At 33.8% G+C, this 16,991-nt stretch overlaps 1 protein-coding gene across 1 annotated transcript in view; it reads left to right on the top strand.

The window, feature by feature from the left end:
- Positions 1–16,991, top strand: part of VWDE (von Willebrand factor D and EGF domains) — a 70,362-nt gene that overhangs the window by 9,501 nt on the left and 43,870 nt on the right. The window contains exons 4-10 of the mRNA XM_066240367.1: positions 1,074–1,139; positions 5,493–5,740; positions 6,317–6,406; positions 8,608–8,752; positions 12,389–12,606; positions 12,850–12,923; positions 14,309–14,579. Of these exons, the coding sequence (XP_066096464.1) occupies positions 1,074–1,139; positions 5,493–5,740; positions 6,317–6,406; positions 8,608–8,752; positions 12,389–12,606; positions 12,850–12,923; positions 14,309–14,579 (1,112 nt within the window). The remainder of the gene's footprint in view (positions 1–1,073; positions 1,140–5,492; positions 5,741–6,316; positions 6,407–8,607; positions 8,753–12,388; positions 12,607–12,849; positions 12,924–14,308; positions 14,580–16,991) is intronic.

Below are 16,991 nucleotides of genomic sequence, written 5' to 3'. Positions count from 1 at the left end.
TACTTCTAAACTTCCGTCAGGCTAGCGTCATTCTGAAACTAAAACCAGATATAGATATTACAAGAAAAGAAAAGTATGAAACAAGATCCCTCAAGAATTTAAATGCAAATTACTTAATTATCTAGTTAGAAAATTTAGTGGAATCTACAAAATAGCTACGGGAGTTATTATGTGAGTTTAGTAAAGAAAAAGGTCAATGTACAAAATCATTTATATTTGTTTATACTAGCAACGAACAATCAGAATTTCATCTAAAATACCAATAATAGCACCAAATATATGAAATACTTATCAATAAATATCAAAAAGTACAAGAACTATGAAGTAAAAACTATAACATTTTCTGAACAGAAATTATATAAGTTCTAAAATAATGGATAAACCATGTTCATGAAATTAAAAGACTCCATGTTAAGATGTCATTCTCCTCAAAATGATTTATAGTTCCAAAATAGTCCTAACCAATATTCCAGCAAACAAGCTTTTTTGTGAAAATTGGAAAGTGCATTCTAAAATTTATATGGAAAAAGAAAGTACCTATGATCGCCAAATTACTTTGACAAGAAAAAAGGTTGAACAATTTACACTATCTCACTTTCAGACTTATTGTAAAGCTACAGTAATGCACAGTGTTATGTTAGCATCAAGATAGAGAAATAGAGCAATGGAAAAGAATAAAGAGTCCAGAAATAAACCAACACTGGCATTGGATTTATTAATATCACCATGATAGCTGTCGACACATTTCTGTAATTCTGTGAATGACTACGGGAAAGGCAATCCCAAGGAACTGATACAAACCGACTGTTGTATAAATTTCTGCAGATTGTAATGTTTCATTACTTAATGTAAACTGAAATTTAAAACACAAGATATAAAGCTATAATTGCTTCAAAATATAACCCTAAATTATCACTATTTGTTCTCAACTTGAAAAGGGGGAAAATGTAAATGTTTAATTTCTATTAAAAAATACTTCTCTGAAGAATTATCATCTCATATATATCATATACATAAATATATTTGTATCTTTATGCTCACCTAAATAAATATGAAAACATCAACTTTTGCAGCTATTTCTGATGCAAAATTATATCCATGTGACCCTGACGAAACTGAAATTGGAGGTGACTGCGTTCGTAAGTACCAGATTTCATTTTTAGTACTGTATATATAAACTAATGATTTCAACAGGCTTTTATTTTCTGTGGCTTACTTTAAATGTTGAATTATGCTAATACTTGACAACACCCCAGTCTAGTGGATATCAAGAATAAAAATCACTTTATCATATCTTTACGAAATAGCATTGGACTCAACAAAGGTACAGAGAACTGGGTATATTTACACCCAACTGAAATGTATGTATATTGGTAGAGTCATTTTATGGGAAAATTTGCCAATTTTGAACAATCTTAAAAATCCACATGAATTTGTTCCTAGCAATTTGATTTCCAAAATTCTTGTTTAGAGAAATATTTAAAGAAGTGTACAGGTACAATATTTATAGCAGTATTTTTCTAATATTGTAAAACAATTGCAACTATCCAATAACTGCTGGATGATTCAGTATTTTTGATGTATCCACCATGAAAAAGTATTCTGTAAACAAAATTAAAATGCAGGAATACATTCTTTGATATTAGTAGATAGATGTCCATGGTATACTGAAACTAAGAAATCAGACTATGCAACACAATCTCATTTTTGTCTTCTAGGAATGATTGCATTTATACTAAACAAGTATTGAAAAATAAAGACCAAAAGTGTTAATGGTGGTCATAAGTTTTTTAATCCGTAATTTTCATTTTCTGACTTAATTAAAAATTTTAAGTTATTCCAAACACTAAGAAACCCCCTGCTATAATAGTCTTTAGAAGAAATCATGCTAAATAGATTGTCTAATAAACTTTATGACATGTTCCTAAAGAATGGGCAGAAATCAAAATTATTTATTGAAACATTAGCCTTTTCCTAGGACCTGTTGGCCAAATGTGATATTCTAAATGAATATGGGATTGTTGACATATAGTTAATATACATATAATTAACAAATATTTTTATGGTAAAATAAGCCATAATGACAAAACAAATTATGATAGATTATATAATATTCAGATAGCATGCCTAAATATTAATGTGATTTGTCTTTAAAGAATATTATAATAATCCTCAAAATAAATACTCTGAGTTGCTTTTCTGTGCCCACTCCAGTTCTAAATAGATTTTCCAGTCCCCTTTTCTAGCATTCTTAAAAAAAGCTAATATTTTATCTGCAACTCTCAGTGTACCCTGTGATTTAGGAGAATAAAACAATATTCCTAACAATAGTAACTTTAATCATAAAATATAATTGTTTGGCTATTCTGCATAATATGTATAAAGTATCTTTATCATACACTTATTATAGTAAAATTACTTTTTTCCCTTTGAGTAAGCAATACATTTAAGCTACTTGTTATTCTATTCTCAATGTATGTACAGTTAACGGAAAAATTCTATACAGAATCATACAAAATTTGGGCAAGTAACACACAAAAATGAGTCAAAAGTTAAAAAATAAAGCTTCATGATAAAAGAGAGACTATACAGTGTGTCCATAAAGTCATGGTGCACTTTTGACCGGTCACAGGAAAGCAACAAAAGACGATAGAAATGTGACATCTGCACCAAATAAAAGGAAAACTCTCCCAGTTTCATACCTATGCAGTGCAGTTCGATGTGGGCTCACGCACAGATTTTTTAGGGCTCCTTAGGTAGCTATCCCGTATAGCCTCTACAGACTCATCACTGACTGATGGCCTACCAGAACGGGGTTTCTCCACCAAACTGCTGGTTTCCTTCAACTGCTTATCCCACCGAGCAATGTTATTCCTATGTGGTGGTGCTTCGTTATAAACGTGCCGATATTTGCGTTGCACTTTGGTCGTGGATTCGAATTCAGCGAGCCACAGAACACACTGAACTTTCCTCTGTACCGTCCACATCTCGACTGGCATGGCCATGGGCTGCTCCACTGTATACACAGTGTTACGTCATCACCTGAGCATGCGCACATGCTGCCACAGCATCCTACAGAAACTGGGAGGGTTTTCCTTTTATTTGGTGCAGATTTCACATTTCTATTGTCTTTTTTATTTTCCTGTGACCGGTCAAAAGTGCACCATGACTTTACGGACACACTGTATTAACAGCATAGTTAGCATATACTAATATAATTGGCAAGGCAGTAATATGTGCTTTTTAAAAAAAATCTATTGAGGTGACATTGATTAATAAAATTATATAGGTTTCAGGGGTATAATTCTATATTACATCTTCTGTATCTTGTATTGTGTGCTCAGCACCCCAAGTCAAGTGTTCTTTTTCTCACCATTTATCCCCCTTTACCTACCATTGCCTCCCACACTCCTTTGTCTCTTGTAATCACCATACTATTGTCTGTCTATGAATTGTGCTTTTCTTTTTTTAATGTTTATTTTATTAATGAGAGATAGATAGAGAGAGAGAGAGAGAGAGAGACATGAACATCAATTTGACCCTGTATGTGCCCTGATCGGGGATCAAACTGGCAACCTCTGTGCTTTGAGACAATGCTCTAACCAACCGAGCTATCTGGTCAAAGCTAAATTGTGCTTTTCAGGCAGAAATAATTTACATGTCATTTTGAAAACTTAAAGTTTCTTTTAATAATCCTGGTAGTTGATGCTATTTAAAATAGTGATTTAAATTTTTTAATTTTCATGATTTATTTTTTTAGTCATATTTATTTCTTAGTCTTAATAATTGTTTCTGTAGATAGTTTTTCTCTGTTTAAAAATAAATTCAACTTTTTCCTAATTTATTTTATTTATTTATTTATTTTTACTAATTTTAATGGGGTGACATTGATAAATCAGGGTACATATGTTCAGAGAAAACATCTCCAGGTTATTTTGACATTTGATTATGTTGCATACCCATCACCTAAAGTCATATAGTTCCATCACCTTCTATCTGGTTTCTTTGTGCCTCTCTTCTCCCCCCCTTCCCTACCCCCCCCATCCCCCTGTAACCACCACACTCTTGTCCATGTCCCAGAGTCTCATTTTTATGTCCCACCTATGTATGGAATCATATAGTTCTTAGTTTTTTCTGATTTACTTATTTCACTCAATATAATGTTATCAAGGTCCATCCATGTTGTTGTAAATGATCTGATGTCATTATTTCTTATGGCTGAGTAGTATTCTATAGTATATATGTACCACATCTTCTTTATCCAATCATCTATTGAAGGGCTTTTTGGTTGTTTCCATGTCTTGGCCACTGTGATCAATGCTGCCATGAACATGGGGCTGCATGTGTCTTGATGTACCAGTGTCCTAATTTATTTTAAAAGAAATTTTTACTCAGATACATTTTATAAAATCAATACATACTCCTTAGTAGCCTATTATTTCTTTTAAGTCTGAATATGATTATTTGGCTTAATATTTCAAATAACTGACAAAATATTTATTATCAGATTAATTTGAAAACAATGTATTTGTTATTGGGGTTTTATAATCTGATATCTAACAAAATAACATGTTGAAATATTCAGAAATACATAAATATCCCCCCACACACACACACACAAACACACACACACATATATATACACACACATTTAGGTTAAAGTTTCCCAGAATTTTTCAAAATCTACATTACAGGACTGAAAAATTAATATTTTGATAGTCCAAAAATTACCATGTATATCATAGAAGAATATCTGTACATGTTAGGACATTTAAAAATCTTACTTTAAAGACTATCACTCAGATATTTTTCTCTTTTCTATAACAACAAAATAAATTAAAAACTTATTTAGAAACTTTTTAGATTCCCAGGTTTCATCCTGCAAATATCCAGAGATAAAAAATATTAAAATCTCTTCAGTTCTGGGAGGAATTTTCAAACATATTTAACCCAAGGAAAATGAAAGAACAAGACTTTTTTTTATAACACTGGTATATTTCACTAAGACATTGTAATCAATCTCATAAAGAATGAATATTTTAATTTAAAGTAATGACAAATTGAGTTATAAAAATAAATTATAAAAACAAAATAGGAAGTCATTTGATTTTACATTTTAGTGACTTTTTCTTTATAATAAGAAATGATGTAGCAAACCTTAATTTTTTGTTTGTTTCATCTTTTAAGAAACATAATAGCTTAAAAGAGGGTAGATTACTTTTTGTTCCAGAGCTAGACTTTTCAAGGGCAGGCATATTTAACATAATTAGTATAAGCTTGATTAGCTGATGAATTCCTCTGCTATAAATATTTATGTGATTATGAGACATAATAAGAACGTAGTACTTGCTGATTGTTAGAGATATACAATATTTTTCTAAATGTATTTTTTTAATATAAATCCTCGAGTTACAGTCTTCATAAGCTTTCCCCACAAGCCAGTGTCTGTTTTTAAGATGCCCAACTGCAGATAATGCATTTCCTTCTACCAGGTCAGCTGTCTGCCTCACTGCCACCCCCGACTCCAACAAGGCCAGCGGTTGTGGTGCAAGTGATTGAGTCCAGGGTTTTCTGTAGGTGTGCTTTTGATGTTTCCCCTACAAACAACTCAGTGGGATTTCTCATAGCTTGGTCCAGGCTTTCTCCTCAAGACATCAAAGAAGAGCTGAAGGAAGAGACCACTGTTCAGGCATTCTCTGTTTTAGAACTGGATGGCATAAACCTCAGACTTGGAGATAAGGTATGTTAAAAAGCAATTGGGTTTTTTTTTTTATTTTCCTGAATGTGCTAACTTGCAAAAATGGATTTTTAAAATCATATTCTAAAAATAGCTTTTGTATCCATAATATAAAGTACTAATATTTTTCTTTTTCTTTTTTCCTTGGTTATTGTGCCAACCCCAATGATAACTGGATGAGTCAATAATCTTAGAGACTATGAGCATGTGCTTCTAGCAATTCGCTGATTATTAGCGATGAACAATTATAACTTTATGTATCTTTTCTGGTCTTAAAATGACATACTTTTATTTTTAAAATAATGTTTTTATTTTTTCAGTGATGATATCACTTATCTACTTTTAAATACATCTTACATACAAAGTCTACAACACTTCAATTTTTTGAGGTTTGAATAATTAGTCTTTTATAAAGGCAAAGTTTTTCTCAATTTTTAAGCAAGTTTTTAGATTTTTTAGTTTTATATTACCTCTTAAGTATCTACCAAAAATTAAAATTAAGTACTTAACTATAATAATTGACACATATTTTCTCAATAATGCTATTGCTAAATGATTATTTGTTAACTATATTTATAGATATTCTGTACGGCTTCCACCTTTTTCTTGGAGAAACCACATGTAAAAAGTTTAGCCATTGAAAGCCAAGAATTTTTTGCAGGCATTAAGGTATGTTGTAGTGGGGATGGATCAGAAAGATTATTCCTCCAGATTGATGTTTTCCTTATTGTGATTTGTGAATGCTGGTTATAGGACCTCACTCATCACAGACTGATGCTGTAACTCAAGAATCGGTATGTTTGAAAAATAACCCAAATAATTCTAATGCACAGAAAAGTTTGAGGGCCTCTGTTAATGAACTAAAGTCAGAATATACTTGCATCTTTTCAGAAATAGTTAAAATTAGAATAAACTACAATTTTTATTCTCATAATTTATGCCATCATGTAAATAAAAGTTAGAGTATTAATATTTAATTATTATGCATTTATGTTCTTTTTTTTTTTTTTTTTTTCTGAAGCTGGAAACAGGGAGAGACAGTCAGACAGACTCCCGCATGCGCCCGACCGGGATCCACCCAGCACGCCCACCAGGGGGCGACGCTCTGCCCACCAGGGGGCGATGCTCTGCCCCTCCGGGGCGTCGCTCTGCCGCGACCAGAGCCACTCTAGCGCCTGGGGCAGAGGCCAAGGAGCCATCCCCAGCGCCCGGGCCATCTTTGCTCCAATGGAGCCTTGGCTGCGGGAGGGGAAGAGAGAGACAGAGAGGAAGGAGGGGGGGGTAGAGAAGCAAATGGGCGCTTCTCCTGTGTGCCCTGGCTGGGAATCGAACCCGGGCACCCCGCACGCCAGGCAGACGCTCTACCACTGAGCCAACCGGCCAGGGCCTTGTTCTTGTTCTTATCATGCATTTTGGAAAACAGGTACCAAGTCATGTATTAGAGCCTCTGGCTAGAGTATAATTGGCCCAGTGGACTTTATGAACTGCAAAACTTGCACTAGCTAAACAAAGAGATATAGTTAGGCAAGCACTGAGCACCCTCCAGGGTCCCAGCCATGGGACTGGAGTTTGACCTGGGTTCATATCTTGTTCAAGGACAAGATTGGCTAATGATAGATTGTGAGACGAAGACTCAGAACCAGTACAAAGCCTGTTCCTGAATAAAGACCATTTGTATACAGCAGAGACCAGGGAAAGGAGTAGGACAGGTCAACAACTTTGTCAAAATAGCATAGTCACAGTGGGAGTGGAAGCAGAGCCAGACCTTGAGAACACAAAATCTTTGGATCTACATTGATGAGAACTCAGTAGACTACGAGGGCCAGCAGTCAACCCCCAGGAACTGTTTCTGATTAGGCTAAAGCAAGAGTATTCCGTACTGAGAAGCATCTGTTTTGAAATCTAGCCAAGAACTAAGACTACACAAAATACTTCCTGCTTCAAGAGATGATTTGCCTATGAACTAGGATGGAATCAGTCCTAGATTTCAGAAGCCATTGACTCCAACTGTGGAAAGCAGAGACTGAAAAATAAGCTGAAGGTTGAGATATTTCCGATGACAATAATATATATTTTGATATATGTGTTAAAAATACTTATATGTATATTTATATTAGGAATGATATTAACCCCTAAAGGTAAATAGTCTCTTCCATTAGTGTGTCAGTAAACATTAGCAAACAAATGAAAGGATAAGAATCTTTCTCTTTTCCAATCTCCAGTGCCCACCACAGAACCAGAATCACTAAGGCAGGCCCAACCAGACTGATTACTACCATGTTCTGGAGCAGGGGTCCCCAAACTTTTTACACAGGGGGCCAGTTCACTGTCCCTCAGACCGTTGGAGGGCCGGACTATAAAAAAAACTATGAACAAATCCCTATGCACACTGCACATATCTTATTTTAAAGTAAAAAAACAAAACAGGAACAAATACAATATTTAAAATAAAGAACAAGTAAATTTAAATCAACAAACTGACCAGTATTTCAATGAGAACTATGCTCCTCTACTGACCACCAATGAAAGAGGTGCCCCTTCCGGAAGTGCGGCGGGGGCCGGATAAATGGCCTCAGGGGGCCGCATATGGCCCGCGGGCCGTAGTTTGGGGACCCCTGTTCTGGAGAATCAAATACCCAAACTCAGAGCAATACCACAACTCTGTGTTCTTCCGTGTGTTGCTGATGTTTTTAAGGGGTTGGTTTTCATTTATCTTGTGTAATTTAAAAAAATTCCAGTAATAAAATATTATTACTACCAGCTCATTTAGGAAAATATGACCTACTGAGAAAAAAACTTTTTAAAAATTATTATAGCATAGAAATAAGTTCTATTTTTACATGACTGCTTTACATATTTTCTTCTACCAGTTACAGCCTGAATTGAGCACTATATCAGAAGATGGAAAAGAATACCAGTTGCGGATAGAGAGCACCGTTCCTGTCATTTGTTCTGAATCCACTGAGCTTGATCAGGAATGCAAAATCTCATTAAAACTGAGAACTGTTGATCAAGGTAATATACTAAATTCATTCGATTTTATTATTAGATTTCAAACAGTGACTAATGCTTTTTCCCATAGAAAAAAAATCACTGAAGTGTTCTCATATAGTTCATTGTGTTGTGGATTTACATCAAATTATAGTCTAATCGTGTTAATAATACTGAGCCAAATGTATGATCACCAGAGCAGTCAACATTGCAGTCCACGTTTATCCCTTTTAGGCTCAAAGTGTAAATAAAAAAAAAATCCAGGGCCTGGCCAGTTGGCTCAGTGGTAGAGCGCTGGCCCAGCATATGGATGTCCTGGGTTCAATTTCTGTTCAGGGCACACAGGAGAAGCACTCATCTGCTTCTCCACTCCTCCCCCAGTTGCTTCTCTCTTTCTCTCTTTCTGTCTTCCTCTCCTGTGGCCATGGCTTGATTGAAGCGAGTTGGCCCTGGGTGCTAAAGATGGCTCCATGGCGTCCACCTCAGGCACTAAGAAGAGCTCAGTTGCTGAGCAACAAAGCAATGCCCCAGATGGGCAGAGTATCACCCCCTAGTGGGCTTGCTGGGTGGATCCTGATCAAGGCGCATGTGGAAGTCTATCTCTGTCTCCCCACCTCTCACTGAATTAAAAAAAAAAAAAATCCAGTAATGAAATAATGTCCTCCTCCTTGTCCTCTTTCTCCTCTATCTCTTCCTTTTTTCTTTCTCTCCTCCTTCTCATCATCCTCCTGATTATTCTTCTCTTTGCTTCATTTTTAAAAGTTGAAGAACAAAGTGCTCTTTAAGATTTTCCAAATCATATCTAATGAGTGAGGGGTGACAAGTTATGCTACAAGTTAAAGCCTGTGCACCATGGATCTCATAATGCATTCTCTGCACTCCCTCTCTCACATAAACTTATGTTTAAGATTTTTAAAAATTTCTTCTATTTAAATGACTAATTATGTAGGTTTTATGATACATGGCCACATACATGTCACTGTCACAGCCATACACACACCTAAAATTCTTCCACAGAACAAGATAAAATACGAGGCAGCAAACCATGTAAGCAGTGATAGGATTGGTTGGGTTCTTTTGTCCTACTAAGTCTACGAAGTAGAGACCAAAGCATGTAAGAGATACATAGTTTAAAATGTAACCTTCGGAGAGATTATAAATCTATTAGCTACATTTTTACCATAAGATATATTTTATTTAGTAAATGCACCAAATAAAATGTATCTAGGTCTTCATGTTATATTATTACTAATTAAATCAGAGATGCCTGACCAGGTATTGGTGTAGTGGATAGAGCATTGACTTGGTACATTAAGGACCCAGGTTCGAAACACTGAGGTTTCTGGCTTGAGTGTAGAAACATAGATATAACCTCATTATCACTAGTTTGAGCCCAAAGGCTTGTAGCCTAAGGTCTCTGGCTTGAGCAAGGGGTCACTGGCTCAGGCTGTAGCCATCCCCACTCCCCAGTCAAGGCACATATGAGAAAGCAATCAATGAACAACTAAAGTGTCACAACTACTAGTTGATGCTTCTCATCTCTCTCCCTTCCTGTCTACCTCTTCCTGTCTGTTCCTCTCTCTCTCCTTCCCTCTCTCACTAAAATAATAATAATAATAATAATCAGAGAAACAAAAAGCTTATAGAACCGAGTATCCTGGGAATGGTGAACCCAGGAGGAGAGATGACATTAAAGTAGAAAAAGGAAGCAAGAGAGGCAATTCCAAGATACTTGACAGTAAACAAGCTTAGTTGATAATACCTAGGTTTAGTAAATAATACCACTCAAGTTTTAGAAGCACCATGAGCAACACTATATTTTTAGATACAGCCCACAAATATAAAATTAAACCCTCTATCTAAGATGGTCTGACACAATTCTACTTCAAACTACTTCTGACAACATATTATGCAAATTTTACTATAATTTATAAGGCATAATAAGAAAAGGGTGATGAATGTTATTGATATTTTCCAAAATTATATTAGGCAAAGATTTCCTTCAGCTACAAATGTGCTTTAAACTTTATCTGCATGCTCTTAATTTTTCCACAAGTCATGCATTGCTATAAATAAAACAGCCTAAATATATTCCCACATTTTAGAAGTTTGCATGTTCTTTTTTTTATATATAATTTTATTTTTTTAATGGGGCGACATCAATAAATCAGAATACATATATTCTAAGATAACATGTCCAGGTTATCTTGTCATTCAATTATGTTGCATACCCTTCACCCAAAGTCAGATTGTCCTCTGTCACCTTCTATCTAGTATTCTTTGTGCCCCTCCCCCTCCCCCTTTCCCTCTCCATCTCCCCCCTCCCCCCATAACCACCACACTCTTATCAATGTCTCTTAGTCTCACTTTTATGTCCCACCTACATAAGTTTGCATGTTCTGATTCTTTGTCAATTAAAAATAATTTTTTTCTGAAGAAAAATTTCCAGATTTTATTCTAGGTATTCCTCATCTAATAGGAATTTCTTTAAGTGTATTTTTATTATATTTCCTCTTTCATTAAGAACAAGTTGGTGTCTCCTAGTCTATTTCTGCAAAAACTATGTACTTTTTTACAGGCTTAAGGAGAACAATATTTGTCCCTCATACCACAGACCAAGGAAAATTACGTCAGGGACTATGTCTAAGCCAGATATATACATAATTAATATTCACTTTAGGGAACTGTTTAAGATTTTGGATGCTTCTGTTATTTTTTATGTGCATGAAATAAGTATATATTCTTAGAAAAAGTGCATGAAAAGAAACATTTTTCCATGAATTTTGAATCTAGTGCAGTCTACCCAAAAATGATGCGTGGAAAAAAGAAAGTTTTTAATTTCCTCTTTCTCTTAGATCCTCAGAAATATTTTGTAATCATTAATTGGATGTATGGACAAACTATCTTTCTAGACAGTTTTTGGAAGAATCTATTCTTTTTGTTTTGTTATGCAAATTCCTAGAGTTTCTACTCTTGTTACCATTTTCTTTTCAAGTTATTTTTTTCTTGTTCTTTGCTCCATTAGGCAAGAAAGCATCTTGACATTCTAAATGTAGTATTGGGACATTTGGGAGGTGAAAAGATGTAGAGTTTATTATTAGTGTGGGATTACCTTAATTACTAGTTTATTATTAGTGTGGGATTACCTTAATTTTTAAAATTTTTTCTAGTTTTTTAAGATGGCGAACCCTGTTTCAATAATCGTTGCTATTGCTCAATGGATAGAACATGAGTACAAGCCCTAAGAAATGTTAAGACACATCTAGACTCAAGGCCCTATTCTTAGCCAGAAATAAAATCAAATTATGCTACAGTGTTAGAATTATAATGTTTTTATAGAAGCAAAGGTGAATTTAATATATTGCTTTTGAATTTTTTCCAGTGCATATAGGTTTAAAAACTTACTGGAAATAGTAATAGGCATGTATATGTATATGTATATGTATATATTAAAGTTGATTATTTGTAAAGATCAGGTAGAGTTCAACAGCTTTGCTTTTATTTAGACTAATGTTACAACCATATTTTTTAAGTAAGAAAAAATAATTTAAGAGTAATCTCTCAATTTAATATTCCATGTTAATCAACCAGTAACATGCTTTGGTTGGTATATTCCGTTAGAAAATATTTCAATGTGTTTTTTTTTTCTTTTTATAACAGGTAAAGAACAGCTAGGCTTAAATTTGGCACTGTCTTCCTGTCGTGTGGACCTTCACCAGACATCTTCCTGTGCTAACGGAACCTGTAGCCATGCCCTCGTGTACTACACTGCTGTGACAGATTTTTCTCAAGATGGAAACAGAGTTACAGACATTATAGTGGAACCTATAGTTAATGAGGATTTCCTGTGGAACAGCTACATTCCAGACAGCATCCAGGTCAACAGATCACAAAAATACCATTATAACTTGAGCTTTAAAAATGTTATGTATATGTAATTATTAGACCTTGAAAACTTTTCATTTCAAAAATTTTAAATGTTATTTCATTTTTTATTGATTTTTTTCAATAACTATGGTAAAATAATTCATTCAAATTTATTGAGCATGCTAAGCAATTTATTGTGTATTACTAAATAACAATTAATGGTAATATTTACTGAAAATATTTTTGCTTTTAAGATCAGTGTGAAGGATGTCCCAACTGCTTACTGCTATTCATTTACTGACCCACATATTATTACATTTGATGGCAGGTAATCTTCTTAAAATATTTTTGTCTTTTAATAGTTTGTTTCTCTTTTGGATTTTGTTGTGGTATTTTTTAAACCATCATAGTATGTCATTATTTCTTAGTCCTATTCACTGAAAGATTAAAAAGGAAGGCATATGTGGACATCATTGGTTTGTTTCAAAATACTAATTTATTTGTATGAAATATTTTTTCTTTAAAATTTAGTTGTTAGCAAATATATGGATTAGCTGTGAGGCTGAATTTATAAAAATGAAGATACAGATACAGACAATCATTTTATCCTATTTTTATCAATGATTAAATTATATATTTTCTCTAGAGATATATACTATATTGCATTTCTATATGATACTGAAATACTCTTTAAGATCTAAGACAAGATGACTAAATACATTATAATCATTTAAAAATCTAATTACTTCTAATTCATGGCAAGGATACTTAGGAGAAAAGTTATTTTAGTTATCATGAATAACTGAATATCTATCTCTGAAACTTAAAGCAAAATGGACAAAATGACCAAAAAGAAATATAGTGATCTTACTATTAAAATCTTTATAGGAGGATTTAAATTCAGTTGTAAATGTTCTGGGGAATTTATGATATTAAGATGTCACTAAAGAAAATGATATGAATATTTCATTGTTGAGTCAATTTTTTTCATGTTTCAAGGTAATTCATTCTTTTAAAAAGTTATAATTTAGTGATCATTGTCAGTAAAATTATTCAGTATTAGTGCATAGATGCAGATCCCCTCCAATAACAAATGATTCTCCAAAGTTTGACCAACTTTAAAGTTGTAGGAACTGATTCCATGTGCAAGAATCTTTTATGGTTATAATTAAAAACATAAAATGTTTTAGTAGAAAAACCTCAGGAAAACATAGTGGTGAATAATTTAATCCATTATAATCCAACAAGCTTAATTGTCCAACAAATAAGTGACAAACCATGTTCTAAATGCTGGGGCGGGGGGTTCACAGAGAAAAGACAGATAGCACACTCTACTCCCACGGAGCTCACCTTTGCATAGGTGAAGAGAGATATACACAGTTAATAAATAAAATATATGGTGTATCTGAGACAGGTATTATGAAGAAAACTAAAGCAGGGGTGGAAAGAGAAGGCAGGAAGCAGGGGTTAACAGAAGTGTTGAAAGGGAAGAAAAATAGTAAGCGAGATTTGGGTGTTTCTCACTGTTTTCTTCAATGTGCGACAAAATAATGCTCAAGATAAGTAATCCTACTAGAAATACGGATTTTTCATTCTTGCAGCAAAGTGTATTGAATGCATATAAATAAATTTAACACACACCTTTAGTTTATGACATACTGTTGTGATATTTTATACCAATTCTTTAATGCAATTGACTTTTGTTAATGATAGGGTATATGACAATTTCAAGACGGGAACGTTTGTGCTATATAAGAGTATGTCGCGTGATTTTGAAGTCCATGTACGTCAGTGGTATTGTGGAAACCTTCACTTTCCTGTGTCCTGTAACTGTGGGTTTGTTGCCAAAGAAGAAGGTGATATAGTTACTTTCGATATGTGCGGTGGTCAGCTACATGAATCACAACCATATTTATTTGTAAAGAGACAAGATGAAACCAGCAATCTCAAGATAAGTGAATCTTACTTGGGAAGAAAAGTCACAGTATGTATGATTATTATTAAAAGTACTTTTTCTTTTTTTCTATAGATTTTGGATTTCTTCTGAACTTCTTTTCTTCTCTATTAATTTAAAACAATCTTTTTCAACACTAGGGTTTTTTTTCAGGAAAATAGCATTTAGGAATTTTCAGGAAAATAACACTGATTTTAGGAATAAAATTTTTTTTCACTTACCACACACAAATAGACACAATAGTCAAAACTTTGTCAAATCTAGACTCCTGCCCTGGCTGGGTAGTTCAGTTGGTTAGAGTGTTGTCCCAATAAGCCAAGGTTGCGGTTGGATCCCCCATCAGGGTACATACAAGAAAGACTCAACAAATGAATGCATAAATAAGTAGAACAACAAACTGATGTTTCTCTCTCTTGCTCACTCTTGCTCTCGCTCTACCTCACTCCCTTCCCATTCCTCTCTATCTCAAAAAAAATTAATCAATAAATAAATTTTTGAAAAATCTAAAATTCCTTCCCTCTCCAGTTGGCTCTGTTGGTTAGAGCCTCATTCTGAAATGCTAAGGTTTCAGGTTCAATCCCTGGTCAGGGCACATTCAAGAACCAAAGTGCATAGATAAGTGAAGCAACAAGTCAATGTTTCTCTCTCTCTCTAAAATCAATCAATAAAAACATTTAAAATTAAAAAAAATAAAGTTTTTATTTAAGATTTTAATATAACTTGGTGGATTATTTATAAAAATTATTTTTGACAGTGCCTAATAAATGCAATGTTAGAAATGAAATACATAATTAAGAATAAATATTCAGGAATAACTAGTCATTTTTTGAAAATGAATGTGGATGGTTCTACCTCAGGAATAGGTTGTAGATACATAGAAGAGATTAGTAAATCAAAACGCAATAAAGATGACATAGTCATTAGTATTTTTAAATAATATTTCATATCTATCATCTAACTATTTGTATTTTAAGGTCATCTTCCAAAAAAGTAAATTACACATAAATGAAATTTACACATAAATGGAAATAGTAGAAAATGTAGGTAAATATTTTTATAATACTTAGGTGAACAAGAATTTTTAGCATAACTTTATATACTTAAATTCCATCATCAAAAACCAATATGTATATCAAAAAAGGGGAAAAATATTTGCAATATGTAACACATACAGTTAACATAGAAAATACTTATGCATCGCTAATATATAGTCAGCACTCCAGTTAAAGTGAGGGAATAATATAAGCAGGTAATTCACAAAAGAAATAAAATTGATATGTATGTCCAAAAGAACAAATAATCAATGAAAATATAAATACTTCAACTTCATTAGTAATCAAAGAAATGCAAATCATACATTTCTCTAGAATATTTGCAATAGTTAGATGTACAGTCTTTCCAGAGAAAATATACATTATTCACATATATATAAATCAAACCTCTGTATATAATTTTTCAAGAAATTTTACTTCTGAAAACTTATAATAAAATAATTAAGGATGTGCGTAACCTCCATGATATTCACTGCAACTCTCCTTTTAAGAGGGAAAAGTTACAATTAATCAGTGATGAATAAAAGAATTTAACCAAGACCCCAAATACAGTAATGTCACATAGCAGAACACTTTGTAGTCATGAAAATTTTGGAGTAGGTATGTATTTATTGACAGGAAAAGAAATTAAAGAAATATAGAAGAAAATTTTGAAGGATTTGCACCAAGATCCTAATATTAGTTACCTCAAATTGAGTAGTAATAATTGATCCATTTGCTTTTGAAATAATTTTTCTGTGATGAACACTTACCATTTTTCTAAAAAGAAAATGATGCAATTTTTAAATCTAAAAAAATTAAAGGGGGCCTTTCCAGGGAGTAGCACAGTGGATAGAGCATTGGACTGGGATGCGGAAGACCCAGGTTTGAGACCTCGAGGTCGCCAGCTTGAGCGCAGGCTCATCTGGTTTGAGCAAAGCTCACCAGTTTGGACCCAAGGTCGCTGGCTTGAGCAAGGGGTTACTCGATCTGCTGAAAGCCCGCGGTCAAGGCACATATGAGAAAGCAATCAATGAACAACTAAGGTATCGCAACAAAAAACTGATGACTGATGCTTCTCATCTCTCTCTGTTCCTGTCTGTCTGTCCCTATCTATCCCTCTCTCTGACTCTCTCTGTCTCTGTTAAAAAAAAATTAAAAGGGGAAGTAGAGTCAGAGGAACAGACACATGTATATCTTCAGTGATTTTTAGAAGGGAGAGGTTCTTAACGTGTACATCCAAGTCCCTCATCTGGGAGGGTGACAGCCCTGTGAGGAGGATCAGTTAGATGACACAGCTATTAGGATGACTCAACAAACTCGGGCTCTCATTCCTGACTCTCCAAGCAATGTTCTGTTATAATTTGGCTTCCAATTCTATTTCCCTACTGGCTACAGGAGAATGCTGATT

This window comes from Saccopteryx bilineata, chromosome 7 (assembly GCF_036850765.1).
Source record: "Saccopteryx bilineata isolate mSacBil1 chromosome 7, mSacBil1_pri_phased_curated, whole genome shotgun sequence".
In the NCBI taxonomy this organism is placed as follows: domain Eukaryota; kingdom Metazoa; phylum Chordata; class Mammalia; order Chiroptera; family Emballonuridae; genus Saccopteryx; species Saccopteryx bilineata.
This window is presented reverse-complemented; position numbering and strand designations above follow the sequence as displayed.